Below are 16561 nucleotides of genomic sequence, written 5' to 3' on the forward strand. Positions count from 1 at the left end.
GGAAAGGTACAGAGGATGGAGATATACATACATATATACAGGTATATAAAAAATAACTATGTACGAACATTTAAAAACATAAAACAATACTATGCTTTGCTTATGATTATATAACATGCAGTGAAAGTCTAAGAACACAGATAGGAGGGTCTGACACCAGCTTCAGAGCAGTGTTACAGAGGAGGAGAAAAGAGGGACAAGGATTAATGAAACTGGGAGAAGTACCAGAGGGGAGCGTCATTCAGCTGAGGGGGTCTCAGTAATGAGTGTGTGAAACACTAAATACTGTAGCCAAAAAAAGCCACTTGAAGTAAACATGAAAAATGTTAACAGCTGTGACTATCCAGGTGCAGATAAATGGATGTTGGTTAAATCCTTCTTTGTGCTTTTATTTTCACCTTAAAAATTAAAAAAAATCTTTCTATGGAAGCACAAATGCAAAGAAAGATACTTGTCACAGTACGGTTCATTACATTAGAAATTAGAAAGCAAATTTAATATGGAAAATGTAAACTGTTTCTAAAATTTTATAACCAAACAAAATCTTCCTTATCTTATTAAAAGTGATTTTAATCTTTATTAACCTGGAAAGTTGTTTTGTGGTATATTGCTAAGTAGGCAGAAAAGGCTACCCAAACAGTCTGGCCTGATTTTTATTTTATATTTGTTCTTATATGCATAATAAAAAAAGGTAGCTCACCAAGAAATCTATTCGCGTTATAACTGGATAGCAGAATTATAGCAGTTATTCATTTGTACGTTGTAACAATGATTACAGATTAATGGCAAAATAACTTCATCAGAAGTCAGCAAAACACTGTACCAGAATGCTGTGGTTTAGAGAGAAGTTCATAAAACCCCAATGTGAAGATTATATAATAGTTTGGGGCTTACCACACATTTCTACTCCAAAAACGTTAACTCTTGATAGAATTTGGTTTGAATCCTAAACCTTTCACGTATTCAGATTCATCTGTGGATTGTGCTCTTTCTACCATGAATCTGAGAATGTTCACCTGGAAATGCAGATTTCTCTCACCTGTCCTATCTCATTCCAACACTACCTCTGAAATATGCACTAAAAGAGCAAGGAAAGGCTTCTGTATTAAAGAACACCCCAAATTCACACATTCCTCTCTGCAGGAAGAGGTGCAGGCATCCCCCGACAGCCCCATCCTTCCTCTGGGCTACACTCGTAACAAGACAATTATTTCAGAGTCCTCAAACCCCATTCTATTTCTAAATCCTAGAAGGGAATTGCAAAGACTGTAGGCATCAGAGGAAGTAGAGTGACATCGGTACCTTCTCTTTCTTATCTTTCGATTTCTTCCTTTCCTTGTCCCCTTCCTTGTCTTTCCTAGAACTCATCTGCTTCTCCTTGTTCTCCTTGTTCTCTTTCTTCTTCTGTTTCTTTTTCATTGGACTTTTTTCTAAGCCATCATCCTAGAAAACAAACAAGACTATGAGCTTTTGCCACAAAACTTTATACCTACTTGTTTTCTTCCTGGAGAAAAAAAAAAAAAGCACTGCCCCCAATGGGGCATCACCGTGCCCAAAAAAGATTGTTTTCAGGCGTCTAGACTTCAAGCTACCTGCCTCGAGTGAAGTCTGCAGAGGCAGACACTCTTCACTTATATCTTCTCTTTATTTCTCACAGCAACACTCCAACATAGGCATTACCATTCCCATTCCACAGATGGAAAAACTGAGAACTGAAGAGACTATACACCTGCCAGGTATTAACTGCTGAGGTTGCTAGTATCTGAACTCACATATGCTTGACTCAAATTCATGCTAGTTCGTCTACCCACTGCTGATACCTCCTGCAACTAATCTCAAAGTACAATCACACTCAGGATAAAATCCTATAAAGTTGTCACTCACTGAAACAACACACTGAATGCTACCAATGTACTTTTCACTTTGCTTAGGCCAGAGGTTACAAACTGAAAGGCCTTGGGCCAAACCTGATCCACAGGTGAGTTTTGTTTGGCCCAACAATGAAGTGAACTGTGTAACAGCTACCCCAGTATGTTAGCCACAAGCTCCCTAGTGAACCACAGTCTCCACCACTCCCTACCACTCCCAGCAATGAGGCTGAGTGTCAGCTGCCATTTACCACTAAAATTTGCATGGTTCCCTTCATTTACTTCCGTTATCTGTGAATTCTCAATTGCTGACTTAAATGAATAACCATATTCCTCTCTCACAGGTTAAGCAAAGACACAGATTTTTCTATTTTCATTTTATCTACTCTGGTATGTAATCCAAACACATTTCAAATGGTTTTATACCAGATGGGACAAAAAATGTAGCTTAAAAAATAATTTCAACTGAAATCCAACCTCATACCTTTACTTCCCCCTCTTCTGATGGATTATCTGAGTGTCTAGGAGACGAACACTCAATTCCATGTTCATCTTTCAGCCTGGGGGCTTTGTTTTCCTTCTTTACTCGAGGCTTCCGCTTCTTTAATTTGGCCTGGAAAGGGAAAGAAAATGATGATACAACCACAAATCAAGTCCCTCAAAAGCATGACCAAATAACATTACGATTCTTTAGAACAGTAGCAGCCATATAATTCCAACAAGAAAACTTGGAGGAAATTCAAAGGAATATAACCAATTTTACCTTAAGGAGAAAAAAAGAAAAAAAGAGACTACAGGCTTATACATATCCTGTGCCACACAAAAACATCCACATCACTGAATCTACTGATTCCATTTTTTGGAAGTCAATCTAAAGATAAAATTCAAAAGAAGGAAAAACACCTTACAAACATAAAACAAAGATAGTATGTGAAAGACAATAATAATATTAGAAGACCTAGAAGCATGTTGCATCTAAAAATAAGGAAAAGGTATTTATCTACTCAACCAAACATGATACAGCAATCTAAAGCAAGCATAACCATGATCTAGTATCTCTCTACAGAACCTAACTTCTAGTACGTCCTCAACATACTATCTGGAGAATGACTTTACTTATGACACTACTATGTGAAAAAGGACAAGGTACGGGATGAGGATTTTTTCCTTAAAATTTGTTTGTAACACAGGGAAATTAATACAAATGGCACAGCTCTAAAAGCACTTAAGGAACACGCACACACAAAGACTGACAGCACTGCGTGTAACTTATAGTGTCTCCAACTGTGATTCTCTTCCTTCTAGGCCTGAACTGAGATGCAAAGTTGGGGAAATAAAAGGAATAAAGCTCAGGTGAGTCCATTACCAACTTGGTTGATCTTTTTCACTGAACAAGTAAGGCAATCGTAACTGGTGTCCAATTTCTGAATTAACTGTGGATTCTTAATATCTACTTTATCCCTGGGACCTAATATTACAAGTAGCTGAGGGTTAGCTATAGTAACAGGCAAACTCAGTGATATTCACCAAGTAACAATGTTCTAAACATGAGGAAGCAGCATAAAGAAACAGCAACAGTTATGTCTAGACCGGTGGCACTGGGAGAGATGAAGACTACTTTGAGGCAATATTTGAGAATGATTTTGTAAGGAAGTTGCCAGAGTGTTCAGGTCAATTATTACATGAAGATTCCTATTACTACCAATCAAACTGTCATTGCTGGAAGCTCAGTACAACACCTGACAAGCAGCAGGTACTGCTCTGTGCAGCCCCCGGAGAGGGCATCTCTTCCCCTGCCTGACCCTGCAGGGCTGAAGCATCAGTCCTCTCGAGGACACCTGGCCGGCGGCTACACTCACCTCTTCCCCGCCTGTCACAGCCCCCTCCTTCTCCAGACTCTTCCTGAGCAGCTTCAGCAAGTAGTCCACTCGTGTCTGCAGCTGCTTCCCCTGGGGCTTTTTATCTGTCTCCACGGGCAGAATCTTCAACAGGAAAGGAAGAGAAGCACCCGCCACCACCCAGGTCCCGGTTAGTGCATCAGGATAAACAGAGATGACACACAACTGAGCAGTCCTTTCCCTCCCCAACCACCCAAAATACAGATAAAGCCTCAGATCCTATCTCATGTCCATGGCTCCCAGTCACTGAAAATCCCTCATGAGCCGTTCTCGTTTTACAAAATGGGATGGAGAAATCCAGCTCTCCCACTGGCTCCTACCTGTGCTGTTAACAGGGTAGAACAACTCAGGTAGGAGGGGCTTGTTGGCTTCATCTGCTAGAGCATCCCAGCCGTCGTGGATTTCCTCCTTCCAGGAGCAGGGAATCCCTGGAGCTAGGTTAAAGCTTCGTTTTAGATTGAAAATGCTTCTTAGAGCATTGCCGGAGAGCACTGAGCTATGCCAGGACACAGCTGGACCTCTCAGGCCAGGCTGGATTTGGTCTCAGTGCTTATGGCAGGGTGCTGTCACCCTCTGAGAACATCGCACCTGGGATGAGCATTGTTTGACGTGCCAGGAAAAGCCCTGCCAGGAGCACAACATGGAGCGCATCCTACTAAAATTTGAGCCAGTCAGCTTTCCCTGCTTACAGCTCTCAGCACGGCCTTACTACTCGGTAGCCTGATGTGCAACAGATAGGGTGGGAGGCTCGATTTTATGGGAGAAGTAAAGCCAGTGTTTAATTCCATTACAAAAAATACCAAGGTGTGGCTCATTCTTTCTTCATGTGTAGAACTGAAATATGGTTGTTTCAAATATTCAAATACGGTCTTAAAGAAAGTGCCAACAATTAAGGCTGAGGAGTGCTTTTATTATTAATAATCTTACCCTGGTATTTGTTGCAATGAGATTACACCTATAATTAAAAATCCAAAACTTTTAAGATTTCTCCTAAAATTACCCCAAAATTTTACCTGGCTATTTAGCTTCACCTCTGAAACAGTGCCACAGTCCACTAAAGATGGTAACGTTTCCAAGGATAAAGAAATCCAAGGAATTTACTATTATACTAATTCCCAGTTTGATTCCCCACCTCCAAGAAAAGTTAAAAGTAAGTAATCAGTATAAAGTTATACAACAAAAGTCTAGAAATCTCCAGCATCGCAGAATTTCTTACTTTGTCAGTTAACTTAAGCTCTGGATCTGTTTTAATTAACTCCCAGTTTCCATAGCCATGTTCATAAATTCCCAGCAACAGGCGCGAATCATCCTCCACTCCCCACTCGACATCAAAGTGTGCTGCCTTGACACGACATGTTAAGCAGTATCTGGAAAGATTTCAAAAGTAGGGGGACATTAGAAGAGGGGCATTTGGAAATAAACACAAATGAACAAAGTATTCTGATGTGTTAGAGAAAAGACAGTGGAAACACTACGTAACTATACACAACTGTAACTTCCAATCTCTTGTCTTTCGGCACAACCACCCAGGCACAGGCACACGTTGTACTCACTTTTTTTTTTCTTCAGGGTCTACAGGGATCGATTTATGCAGCATCTCAAACTCTTCCTCATGTTGGATAATAGATTTCACGTTAACCTGAACCCCAGAGATCTTGATTGTGGGGCCTCTCTTTTTCCCAGGTCCTTTCCCTACAGGACACCAATTTCACATTCGTTACTAGGGAAACCTGTTTTTCATTTTTGAGCCACGTGAATGTAATACTTATTCAAAACAATGATGATGAGAAAAACAATGTAAACATAAGGTTTACTCTTGGATGTATTCTGGGTGCTATAAAAGCATATATTTAGATCACTGTCCAAACCACTGAAGTTACTGAAGTTTCTTTTATGAAAAAAAAAAAAACCTATAATTTTTTTTGACTGTATTCAAGATATTTTAAAATTCTATTACTTTTAGCAATAGCCTTCTAGCAGAAAATTTCAAAGCACAAATTCTTTATTTAATGAAGAAGCTAACACACCATAAACCAGACACGATGACAAGCATTTTACATGTATGGAATTACTCAAGTAACCACCCAAACCCTTTGAGGTAGGGACTACCAGTGTTTCACAAATGAGACCTTTGAGAGGCTATCACTTGCCTCTGGTCTTGCGGCTAAGAAATGGCAGAACCAAGATTCCAGGTAAGTGAGCTGCCTCCAGGGCCTGAACACTTAGCCACAGCTGACAGAGCCTCCTCTGAGTAACCTCTAACAGTGAAGGGTGACAAAAGAATGGGGGCAGTGGCACAGATAAACCACAGTCCACTGAACCATAATGACAACATCCTCATCTCTTGTGTCTGAGGTTCAACAGTCAGAGTGTCCTTTAATAATAAGGACTTCAGAGCTTTCTCCTGATACCTCCTGGCTTTTAGAGGACAGGCAAAAACACCTTCTGGTGAGGAAGAGAAAACATGCTACAGGTCAAATCCAATTACAGCACTTTCTAGTGCCAAGAAAATCTCACTATAACAAAAAGGTTTATAATACCCATTCACTATTTTATTTATTCCAATTAATTCTCTAACTCCTTTATCACAACAAAACAATACGTGTATGTATTATGTCCAAGATCATTACTGACATCTGTGATCTGTGATGTCCTCACTTACGGCCAAAACGCCAATGTGTCCACTCAGCTTTACCCACTCAGGTCTTTGCATCATTTAGACCAATTTAAACTTCCTACCGTAACATTATATCATTCATCTTGTTAGTCACTATGTATCTTCTGCAAATCAACTTCATTTGTGAGTAAATCTCTGGGATCTTACAACTGAGCTCACATAAAGGCAGGTGAGAATGCACACCTCAAAGGATCAGGGATGTAGGGGTGCATGGGATACGTCCCTAAATCCTTTGGAAAAAGTCTGTCCTTCTTTAAAAAAAAAGGGCAAGCCCTTTAGCAGCAGGGATCCCAATCCACAAGGGCCAGGGTTTGGAGACTCACCGAGGAGACCTGCTGACTTACCCTCGCTGGCATTTTCTTTCAGCTGCTCTTCGTACTCCTGCATTGCTGACACACAGCTGTTGTGAATCAACTCCCCCAGGCGCTTCAGATCTGCCACAGACTTGTCCACCAGCTCAGCATCGCGAGCTATGCATTCCAGCCTGAGCAAAGACAAATGTGGGGACACTTCAAGGCCCTGTGCCCATGCTTCTAGCGTCACGTGAACAACCACTTAGTTTCACATACACTGGCTCCTGCAAAGACACTTTTCTCTACGTTCCTTAATTGATGGTTCCAAGGCGCCAACAAGAACCCTCCAACAGTGATGAGGACTAACTTATTTTCCAAACTTAAAAAACCGTTCCTTGAAACAGTCCACAAAACAGAGTAATTTCAAAAACATGGAGGGGAGGGTATAGCTCAGTGACAGAGTGCATGCTTAGCATGTACAAGGGCCTGGGTTCAAGCCCCAGTACCTTCATTAAGAAAAAAAAACTAAATCAATAAATAAACCTAATTACTTCCCCCCTCCAAAAAAAATCCAAAAGCTCAATGGGCTGTCTGATAACAGTAGCAGGTGAAGTGCCCGAAAGCTACTTGTACTCATTTGCTTCTCTCTCATCCCTTTCCTCCCTCCAGCCTATTTTCATTCATCACAGTGTTCCTAGAAGCAAAGTACAGTTACGTCTACAATGTTTTGTTGACCTCCAGTCATCTAGAGACACTTTAATGTCTAAAAATCAGGCTGTCAAAAGGTGCCAGATCTTAAATGGAAAACAGAACCAAAATAAAAGAAAAACAAAAAGAGAAAAACTGCTACATAATAAAGTGAAAAAGAAGTAGATAAGGAACTATTACATTACTAAGCTTACCGTTCAAGAGGGAGACCAAACTTCTTATACGCCTTGATGAACCTAAGAATATGATCAATAAATCACATTACAAAAACAGATTTTTAGCTATGTTAATGCAAACACATCCTATGATGAAATATGGGCCATGAAAATTGTCAAAAAATAGACTGGGCCCAATCCTTATGACCGCCATTAAGAGAATGAATCTGAATGCCTCTTGAAAATGGCCAAGTTAAAATAATGAGTGTTAAAAAGCTATTCAAACTAAAGATCAACTTTATTCTCAATGACTGGTCATGAAATTGCTTAGGGATATAACTGAGAACAGTAACTTAACTCTAATATTATCATTTTTAGAATGTACAAGTTTATGGAGTTCAAAATGTAATAAATGATTCAGTAACCACAACTCTTGTGATAAAACCCCAACATAGTTAACTGGTCTATTCAGTCTACCACCGTTACTTTTAATTCCATACTGCATTATTTTCCAGTCAACAATACAACTATAAGATTTTTAGGAGTGCCTCAAATACTTTTTGGAATAAGGCAAAGTAAAATAAAAAAAGAACAAGAAAGTATGGCCCATATACAGGGAAAAAAAAAGCAGTCAGTGGAAATAGCCCCCATGTAATCTATGTAACAGTAAAAATACAAAAGCGGGGGAAGGAATGAACCTATACTGGAGTAAAGTTTTACTGCAAGTTTTACTTTACCACTGAAATTTAGTTGGTAGTAGTCCAAACAAAATTGTCTTAAGTTAAAATATTAACTATAATCTCCACACCAGTCACTAAGAAAATAATTTTTAAATATAGTAAAAGAAAAAAACAAGAGTATTAAAATGGTATACTAAAAAGAATCTATGTAACACAAAAGAAGACAATAATGGAGGAATAAAGGGACAAAAAAGACATAATAAGACATAAAAAACAGAGCAAAATGTAGACATAATTCTGTCTTATTGGTAACTGCATTAAATACAAATGGATTAAAGACTTTCAATCAAAAGGAAGAGATTGATAGAATGGATTTTTAGAAATCGCTTAACTATATACTGCCTACAAGAGTCACAAGCTGGATTCAAAGACACAAATGCATTGAAATAAAAAAGAAAAGATACTACACATACAGTACCCAAAAGACAGCTGGAGTGGCTACACTGATGTAACCAAAATCGAAACTTTAAGACATAATATTTTTACTGGAGACAAAGAAGGACATTTTATAATGAGAAAAGGGCCAATCCATCAAGACATATAAAATACATGCATCTAACACAAGAGATCCAAAATACACGAAGCAAAACGGACAGAAGGGGAAGATAATACAGCAATAATAGAGACTTCAACACCCTATTTCCAGTAATGGATAGGGCAATCAGGTAGAAGGTCAGCAAGGAAATGGAAAATGTGAGCAACACTAAACCAAACAGACCTATCAAACATCTACAGAACACTCCACTCAACTGCAGCAGAAGACACACTCTTCTCAAAACAATACAGTGGGGAAGGGACGATAGGAAGCAGGGTACACATACAAGACTGATGACAAATTCATAATGGTTAAGATGATACTTATGGGGGAAGGGGCTACATTCTATCAATGTTTGCACATATTTACATCTTTCCACAATAAATTGAGGAAAGAGGAATGAGTATAACATTTAGGGGGAAATAAACACTTCACAGCTTCAAATATTGACCTAAAAGGACTATTTGATGTAATTATAATATGGACTGAACCATAAAGCTAACCGTCTTCGTATTTTCTACTTTCTTCAGCCTTAAAAAAAAAAAAAAAACATGGAAACTAGGACAAAAACTGGTTTGGAAGCAACAACTTTAGATTTTTCTGGAGGGCAGAGGGCTGTGAATCAGACACCAACAAACGTGTAATAAACTGACACAGAAAGACGGTGGAAAAATTGACTGTAAGTGAGAAGAAGCAAGCTGCAGAATAATGTGCTGTGTATACTAATAAACTGAACCAAAGCACCAAACTGATACCAGCGGTAACACTGACGGAAAGCAGACTGGGTTATCCATGCTACTTCAACATTTTATATTTACACTATTTCTTTTATAGACATAGATGTATACACATACATACGTATGTATCTATGTACTTATGCACGTATGTATTCCTAGTCTTCAATCCTCTGCCCTCTCTTGTCATCGGTGTCGGGGATCCAGCCAACCTGAGGCTTACAGCATGCCCTTCCAAACCAGGTCGAGGAAAAAGCAGAGCCCCGACTAACCTCCGGATCTCTGCATCAGTGAATCCCTCCACGAGGTCCTTCCGGACGCTTCGGGGGCGGCCCCTGCGCTTGGGCTTCTTGTCGTCGTCTGAGTCGTCCGTCTCACTCTCAGAGGCGGAAGATCTCTGGGCCTGCCTCTTAGACTCAGTATCAGAGTCACTGTCATTCGTCTGAGCCTGGAAAGGCAAAGCCACATTGTACCAAAAGCCAGGTCCAAGAGGTCTAAGGACTAAGACCAGCCCATCTTAATTCTGTAATACTCAGAACTGCTCATCATATCAGGCAAGTCAATATTCCCTTGAGGAAGGAGGCAGACGGCATGTAATGAAGTAAGACCTGCTTGGGATAGTCACACTGCCAGAGACATACTGTAACGTGATTAAGCAAACGGGAATAAAAATACTTGGATTGTAGGTTCATGTCTACTTCCTTGGGCAAATCACTTTGTTTTCCATTTGTAAAACGGGGATAATAGCACCTATAATAAGGGTTTTCATATGAATTAAATGAGTCAGTGGATGTAAAAGCACTGACTTACGCCAGGCACACTATTAGCTACTATTAGCTCACGCTGATTTACTGTGATCTTGGACAAACCCAAGTCTGTTATCTCCAACAAACCAGATAATAAAGCTTAGTCTACTTACTTCAATGTTGTTGCAAAAATCAAGTTAGATACTGCCCATAGCGGTGCTTTCTAAACTGAAGTACAGTTATATAATCTCTTAGTAAGTATTTAAAACAAGTGCTGTGAACAAACACTTGAGGCAAAAAAAGGTCTGACTCTCTGAAAGTCAAAGGCTTTGCCAATTAGAACCAAATTATTAGAATTACTGGTTCTAATTTCAAAGGCAAAATGCAAACTTGTGTCACACTCAAATCCTGTTCAGCCATCTCTCAGAGCCAAGTGCAGAGATGAAACGTCTCACAGGTGCTCCGTGGGTCCTGCGCATTTTTCCATTTTCCTCTGCTAGGTCTCCGACCCTATGCCTGGGAACCCTCCACATCGGGACAGCAGCGAAAGGCCTCTTCCTTGAATAATCAGCACTTCTGCAGCCATTGCAGCCTAAGAAGTACTTTCATATCTTTGATCTCAATTGATCACCTTTTTAGTGGAACTCCGAATTCGAGGCAACATATAGATTTCCTCCAGCTCCTTCTGCCGCTCTTCCTCCTCTACTTTCTTCCTTTGCTCCTCCGGGATGATCTCATCCCAGTCCTTGTGCGGACGCTCTTCTAGCTCTTCTTCATCCTCCATTGTTGCGAAGTTGGCAACCTTAAAACAGATGGACAACCCACCGTCTGATGTTTCCCTAGTTCCCAAACACCACCTACCAAAACACCAGCTCATGCAATGCTGTGAAGGGTAACAGGACTCCTGTGATAGTAACATCATCAAATAATCAAAGTTCTACTGATCTCTCTCTCCCTTATCCCCCTCCCCACAAAATCTACTTGCCAAATCCTAAAGCTCATCAAAAACATTACTGAAAAATAGGGAAAGATATAAAGATGTAAACTGTCTTAAAAGTTTTACTGAAAGATTTGTTGTTCAATCATACACATTTTCTAAGATACTAATTAAGAAATTTTAGGTTTATTTAGATTACAAAATGCTGGATACTTAATACTAATCCATTATGAATTTACAGTTCTGTAAATTATAAATTGCTACTGAATAGAACTCATTTGAAACGATGCATAACTAAAAGCAGTAGCTATTGGTCTAGCCAACTGGTTATCTCATCATTTTTATCAAAAGTATGGAAGCTAAAGGTATATAATAATTTCATATGCTCAAAATTGTCAAAATTGCACATTAGTCTTAGGAATGAAAATGAGAATACAAAACGCAAAAAATTCCAACAAACTTAGAAGAATATTCAATGTACTTCATATCAAATATTTAATATCTAATGTCTATTTACATTGAAATAGTATGTATCCCAGAAAGAAAAACATCTAAACGTATGCATGTCATACTATGGCTAGAGAGAACACCCACCAGCTCTGGCCAGCCTCTGGGCAGCAGTGGGCAGGCCCCAGGCCTGGGCTTCACAGTCCGTTTCTCCCCGGGGTAGCCTTTATGATTACAATGAAGCTAAAAAGAGCTTTTGGAGGCTCCATCCCTCAGAATCACTTGGAGCTGACAGTGAAGTCAGAACTTTATAACTTTTGGCCAAAATTAACTCTTACTTCCAACATGGATATCGTGGATCCTCACGATTAGGTGTTTTAAATTCCACAATAAAACAAGAGGTGTACTTTCTGAGATTTAAAATTTAACATTTTTCTATTTTATAAAATGAATCATCTGGCCACTGTCTCAAATTAAGCACCATTTGTGATTACTTTAAACCTAACTTTTAAAATATCAATTGATACAAATACCAATATTGCATACATGTTAGTGGCTCATACAGCTGGGAATCGAACTATTCCAAGAGTGGCAATAACGGTTACACCAGACTCGGCAGGAGGCCCCCTGCCTACAATGTAATCACAGCTCCACACATGCGTGACTTTGGGAAATCTATTTAGACTCCTTGTGCCTCAGTTTCCCCACCTATAAATGAAGATTGTTGTAACGGGGGGGAAGGGTATAGTCAAGTGGCAGAGTCCATGCTTAGCATGCATGAGGTCCTGGGTTCAATCTTCAGTACCTCCTCAACAAGTAAACTTCATTACCTCCCCTCCAAAAATAAAAAATAAAATATTAAAAAAAGATTGTTGTAAAAACTGAAAGAATTAATATATGTAAAGCACTTACAACAGTGCTTAAAGTATACAGTAAGAGTTATACAAGGATTGGTTATTATTAGTAATCTTAAATATCTCAAAAAATGTGGGCTGTGTTTCCCACACGTTAAATTAGCATAACAAAAAAAGGATTATCAGGAAAAACGTCAATTCAGTGACATACTCCAGAAACAGAGAGCCCCTAGGGTAAGGAGATGCCTACTTTAATTAAACCAGTTGACTAGGTACTGAAACATAATGGCCAAAGGGCTTTAGAAAGACAAACGTCACCAGTAAGGTGACTTTTGATCTACTTGTAATAGGAAGAAATTTTTACACCTAAATAATCATGTAATATTCTGACCAGGATACCATTATGAAGATTACTTCTGCTTAAGAAGAGAGCAATGGTCATGGAAGTGAAATCCAGTTGAAACAGCGAACAATTCACCTCCACCCTGCCTCCTCAGACACAGTAACTCTGCCCCTAGAGCTCTGTGGTCCACTCAACCCCTTCCTTTTTCTTCCACTGAGACAATTTCTACCTGTGGCCAACCGTGGACTTCATCACAAAACACTGCTTCCTTCCACATACTTCTTCAGTCCTAATGGGCTACCACACGTAACCACCATTGTAACCTCCAGGTCTCCCCTGCTTCTCCAACCTGCGTGGAATCAACCCATGAGCCATCGGTTCAAACATGGTTGATTCAATCTGGGAAACCTCTACCACTTGGACTCTCGTATGCCTCCCAAGCCCATCTCCCACCTTGGGATTGTCAACTGATCCAACTTCTCTGACCTCACGTATTTCTGGAGAAAGTCATATGATCCTGCTGACTGGCTCCACTGCGAAGCCCAACCTTCTATATTCAGCTCTACTCCCTATCAGGTTCCTCCCAGCAACTCCTGGCCCCTGCATGGGGCCATCCCAAATCTTTCTCACTTCTCAGCAAACACCTCACTCACTTTCCTGGTAATTAAGGTCACCAGCTGGACATCTTCTCTACCTTCCTATTCCCTGAAGTATACCTTCCTTTTTCTTTCAAAGCCCAACTCCTCCATCTCTGGTTTTGATTATATCCTTTCCAGTCCAATGTGCAATCACATTTTCCTTCTTTCCTTAGACCCTTCAATATTTCCCTATTCTCAAGTTCTTTCCTCAACCTATAAACAGGGTAACACCTTTTAAAAAATCTTGCCTTGCTTGACTATTCTGTTCTCATGAGTTACTTTCACTGTTGGCTTCACTTCATTTTTAATAATGAGTATACTCAGAGCTGTTACCTCCTACTCATCTGGTGCCCAGCTTCTGCATTTAGTCCTCATCTCATTTAATATTCTGTTATATCAAATACCACTAACCACCCTGTAATTGTCCTTTAAAAAAAATCCTACCAAGTCATCAGGAGCTTCCTGTCACTCTCCATTGACCTTTCTTTGTGATGATCCTATCAATGTCTCTTCCACAACCCCTCCACAACCCGCAGAGCTCCACACCACCCAGTTCTCCACCCATCCCACTGACAACTCATTCTCAGCCCTCGTCACTGACTTCTCCTCTAGCCGCTGACTCTGGGCAGGGCGGGCTTCAGAGGTTACCCTCACGGGGAGGACTGCAGAATCTGTGCTCACAACATACTTGCAACTCTAGAGAACGATATGGGAATCTGAGTCAAGGGTAAGGGAAAAGTAGAGTGTCCTGCACCCAGAAAGTACTCACAGGCATTAGTTACTACCGGTTAATAGATCAACGCTAAGGACTTCGTCAGACAATGGTTTTCATACCTTAAACTGTGACAGAAGCTCATCTGTTGCACTTGTTGAGACTTCATTCTCTCTGGTTTCAGCCAAGCGCAAAATTTCATCAATATCCATCTCCTAAAAAAACAAGACCAACACAAACATGGTAAAAAGGCAACAGTGGTTATTAGCATTTCCTGAAAATGACTGGTGCAAACAAACCGACTCTCTTCTCCAATACTCCACTGTCTCTTACACTCTGTTTTACACCCTTTACATCTAATGTTCCAAACTTCTATTCATACAAAGGATATGTTGAAACTTCAGAAATTATAACAAATAAAATTGGAATTAAAAAGACCAAAGATAAAATCCTCAAATGTTTTTCTCATTCCTTCCCATTCAATTTAGGAAGAGCTTTGAGTTCTGCAAGAAGAAAACAGAAACTATGCCCTTCAAGTAATTACGGTTTCTCTATAAAAGCCTCAGACTTAGAATCTGCTTCCAGAAAAATTCAGACTCTCACGGATGATACTTATCAAGAAAAAAATCTTCCCTCACTATTAATTACCTGAGGCTCTGATTCTTCCCCTTCAAGTTCTTTGAAGAGATCCTCTGCTCCAAATTTCAAAATAGCTGTCAGCTCTTCTTTATTAAAAGGATTTGAACTGTAGAAGTAAAATGTAGCTGTAAGCCCTCAGGAATGTCAAATAACCTCTGCGGGGTTCTAAACACCTATTCTTCATAAAGAGGTCAAATTACTGGTGAAAACATAAATTCTGCCACAAGAAAAATGATCTCACAAATATTTCATTTCTTTCTTTTTTTTTAATCCAGAGGATAAGTTTGTGCTGGTAAACCTAACCTGACAGAAGACCAGGAAACCAATTATCTTCCTGTTGGCTCATCTATTACAACATGGTTAAGCAAGAAAGATAATTAGCAACGTGAGAGAAGGGAGCTCTCCCTTTGTCCTTTGACTCAGAAAGTTACCATTCAACTAGAATTTTCAAACTTCTCATCTCTGGTCCAAAATGAAAGAACTAGGTTCCTCTTTAATGGAAAATTGTCACCTGAAAATACTCTACTTAGGAAGAGCTCACTGGATTTCACATGTAACACAAGCTGTAACACTGCCACAGAAGATACTCGATAATCCGATCGAAATATCAACTCTCTAAGAGGAACAGTTGTGCTTCCAAATAAAGCCAGTTGAGACTTAACTCCTTTCCTTTTATACCTTTCTGTTTTCAATAGGACAAATAATCAATCTGCACACAAACATTTTTACCAATAGTAAGAAAACAGCTGCCAGTTCAACCTGGTGCATTCTTACTGCTGAGAAGGCCAAGGCAACGCTGTGCCAGGATGAAAGGGGGAGCCCAGAGCTGCCACTGCTGCTCTGCGTCATCTGCCACAGGCAGAGCCAAAAGCAGAAGGCAAGAGAGAAGGGCAGGAGAGAAAGACAGAGAGGGCACCTGAGAAAAAGGCTGACATGTCAGAAAGAGGAAGAAACGGGGAAAAAAAAAAGAAAAAGAAAATGCCATCTTGCAGTTTCGGCTTGGCCTTTTCCAGGTAATTAATGGACTATTGTCTGTTGTAGAGCATCCTATTTGAAGAACTAATTATACCAAATGTTGATGTAAAATTGACTCTGCTACCTCCCCCATCTTTCTGGCACTTACTTGGACCTTCCCGAGTTGTTTTCCAGAACCGTCCGGCCAGTGGTATCCATGCGCTGAATCACCAGATGGTCCAATACCATCTTCTTTTTGGCTCGTTCTATGATCTCTTCCTCCACTGTCCCCTTTGTAACCAAGCGGTAAATATTTACCTATAGGAAAAGGTAATGTTACGCTTACACCTGATCACACACACAAAAAAGTCACCTCTGTCTAAAACCAAGAGCGGAAATAAAAATTGATTTGTTCTATGCTATGATATACCCCTGGTAAGCCATCCACCCAAGCAGACAACTTAAGTTCATGCAATATTTTTATCATCTACAGCACATTACATTCTTAAATAAAACTGCCCCTAAGGGACTGTTACTATAGCCTTGTTCTAATGGTAAAAATGTTGCTAAAGAATATTCCATTTCACCAAAGCCAAATCGTTGGCCAAATACGAAACTTATGAGTTACCCAGTATTAGAGCAGACTTTGAAATTCATCTACAAATGAAAAAGGTGTGTGTGTA

The 16561-nt window shown here is 39.8% G+C and overlaps 1 protein-coding gene across 5 annotated transcripts in view; it reads right to left on the reverse strand.

Moving 5' to 3' along the window:
- The window catches only part of CHD2 (chromodomain helicase DNA binding protein 2), a 109913-nt gene that overhangs the window by 20376 nt on the left and 72976 nt on the right, over positions 1-16561 (reverse strand). For all 5 annotated transcript variants that reach the window (XM_074353899.1, XM_074353900.1, XM_074353901.1 and 2 more), the window contains 12 exons: positions 16048-16196; positions 14934-15030; positions 14408-14500; positions 10986-11156; positions 9881-10056; positions 7639-7680; positions 6788-6927; positions 5320-5458; positions 4983-5133; positions 3728-3850; positions 2353-2481; positions 1303-1443 (listed from right to left, as the gene is read on the reverse strand). In XM_074353899.1, the coding sequence (XP_074210000.1) occupies positions 1303-1443; positions 2353-2481; positions 3728-3850; positions 4983-5133; positions 5320-5458; positions 6788-6927; positions 7639-7680; positions 9881-10056; positions 10986-11156; positions 14408-14500; positions 14934-15030; positions 16048-16196 (1551 nt within the window). The remainder of the gene's footprint in view (positions 1-1302; positions 1444-2352; positions 2482-3727; positions 3851-4982; positions 5134-5319; positions 5459-6787; positions 6928-7638; positions 7681-9880; positions 10057-10985; positions 11157-14407; positions 14501-14933; positions 15031-16047; positions 16197-16561) is intronic.

This window comes from Camelus bactrianus, chromosome 27, assembly GCF_048773025.1.
Source record: "Camelus bactrianus isolate YW-2024 breed Bactrian camel chromosome 27, ASM4877302v1, whole genome shotgun sequence".
NCBI lineage: Eukaryota > Metazoa > Chordata > Mammalia > Artiodactyla > Camelidae > Camelus > Camelus bactrianus.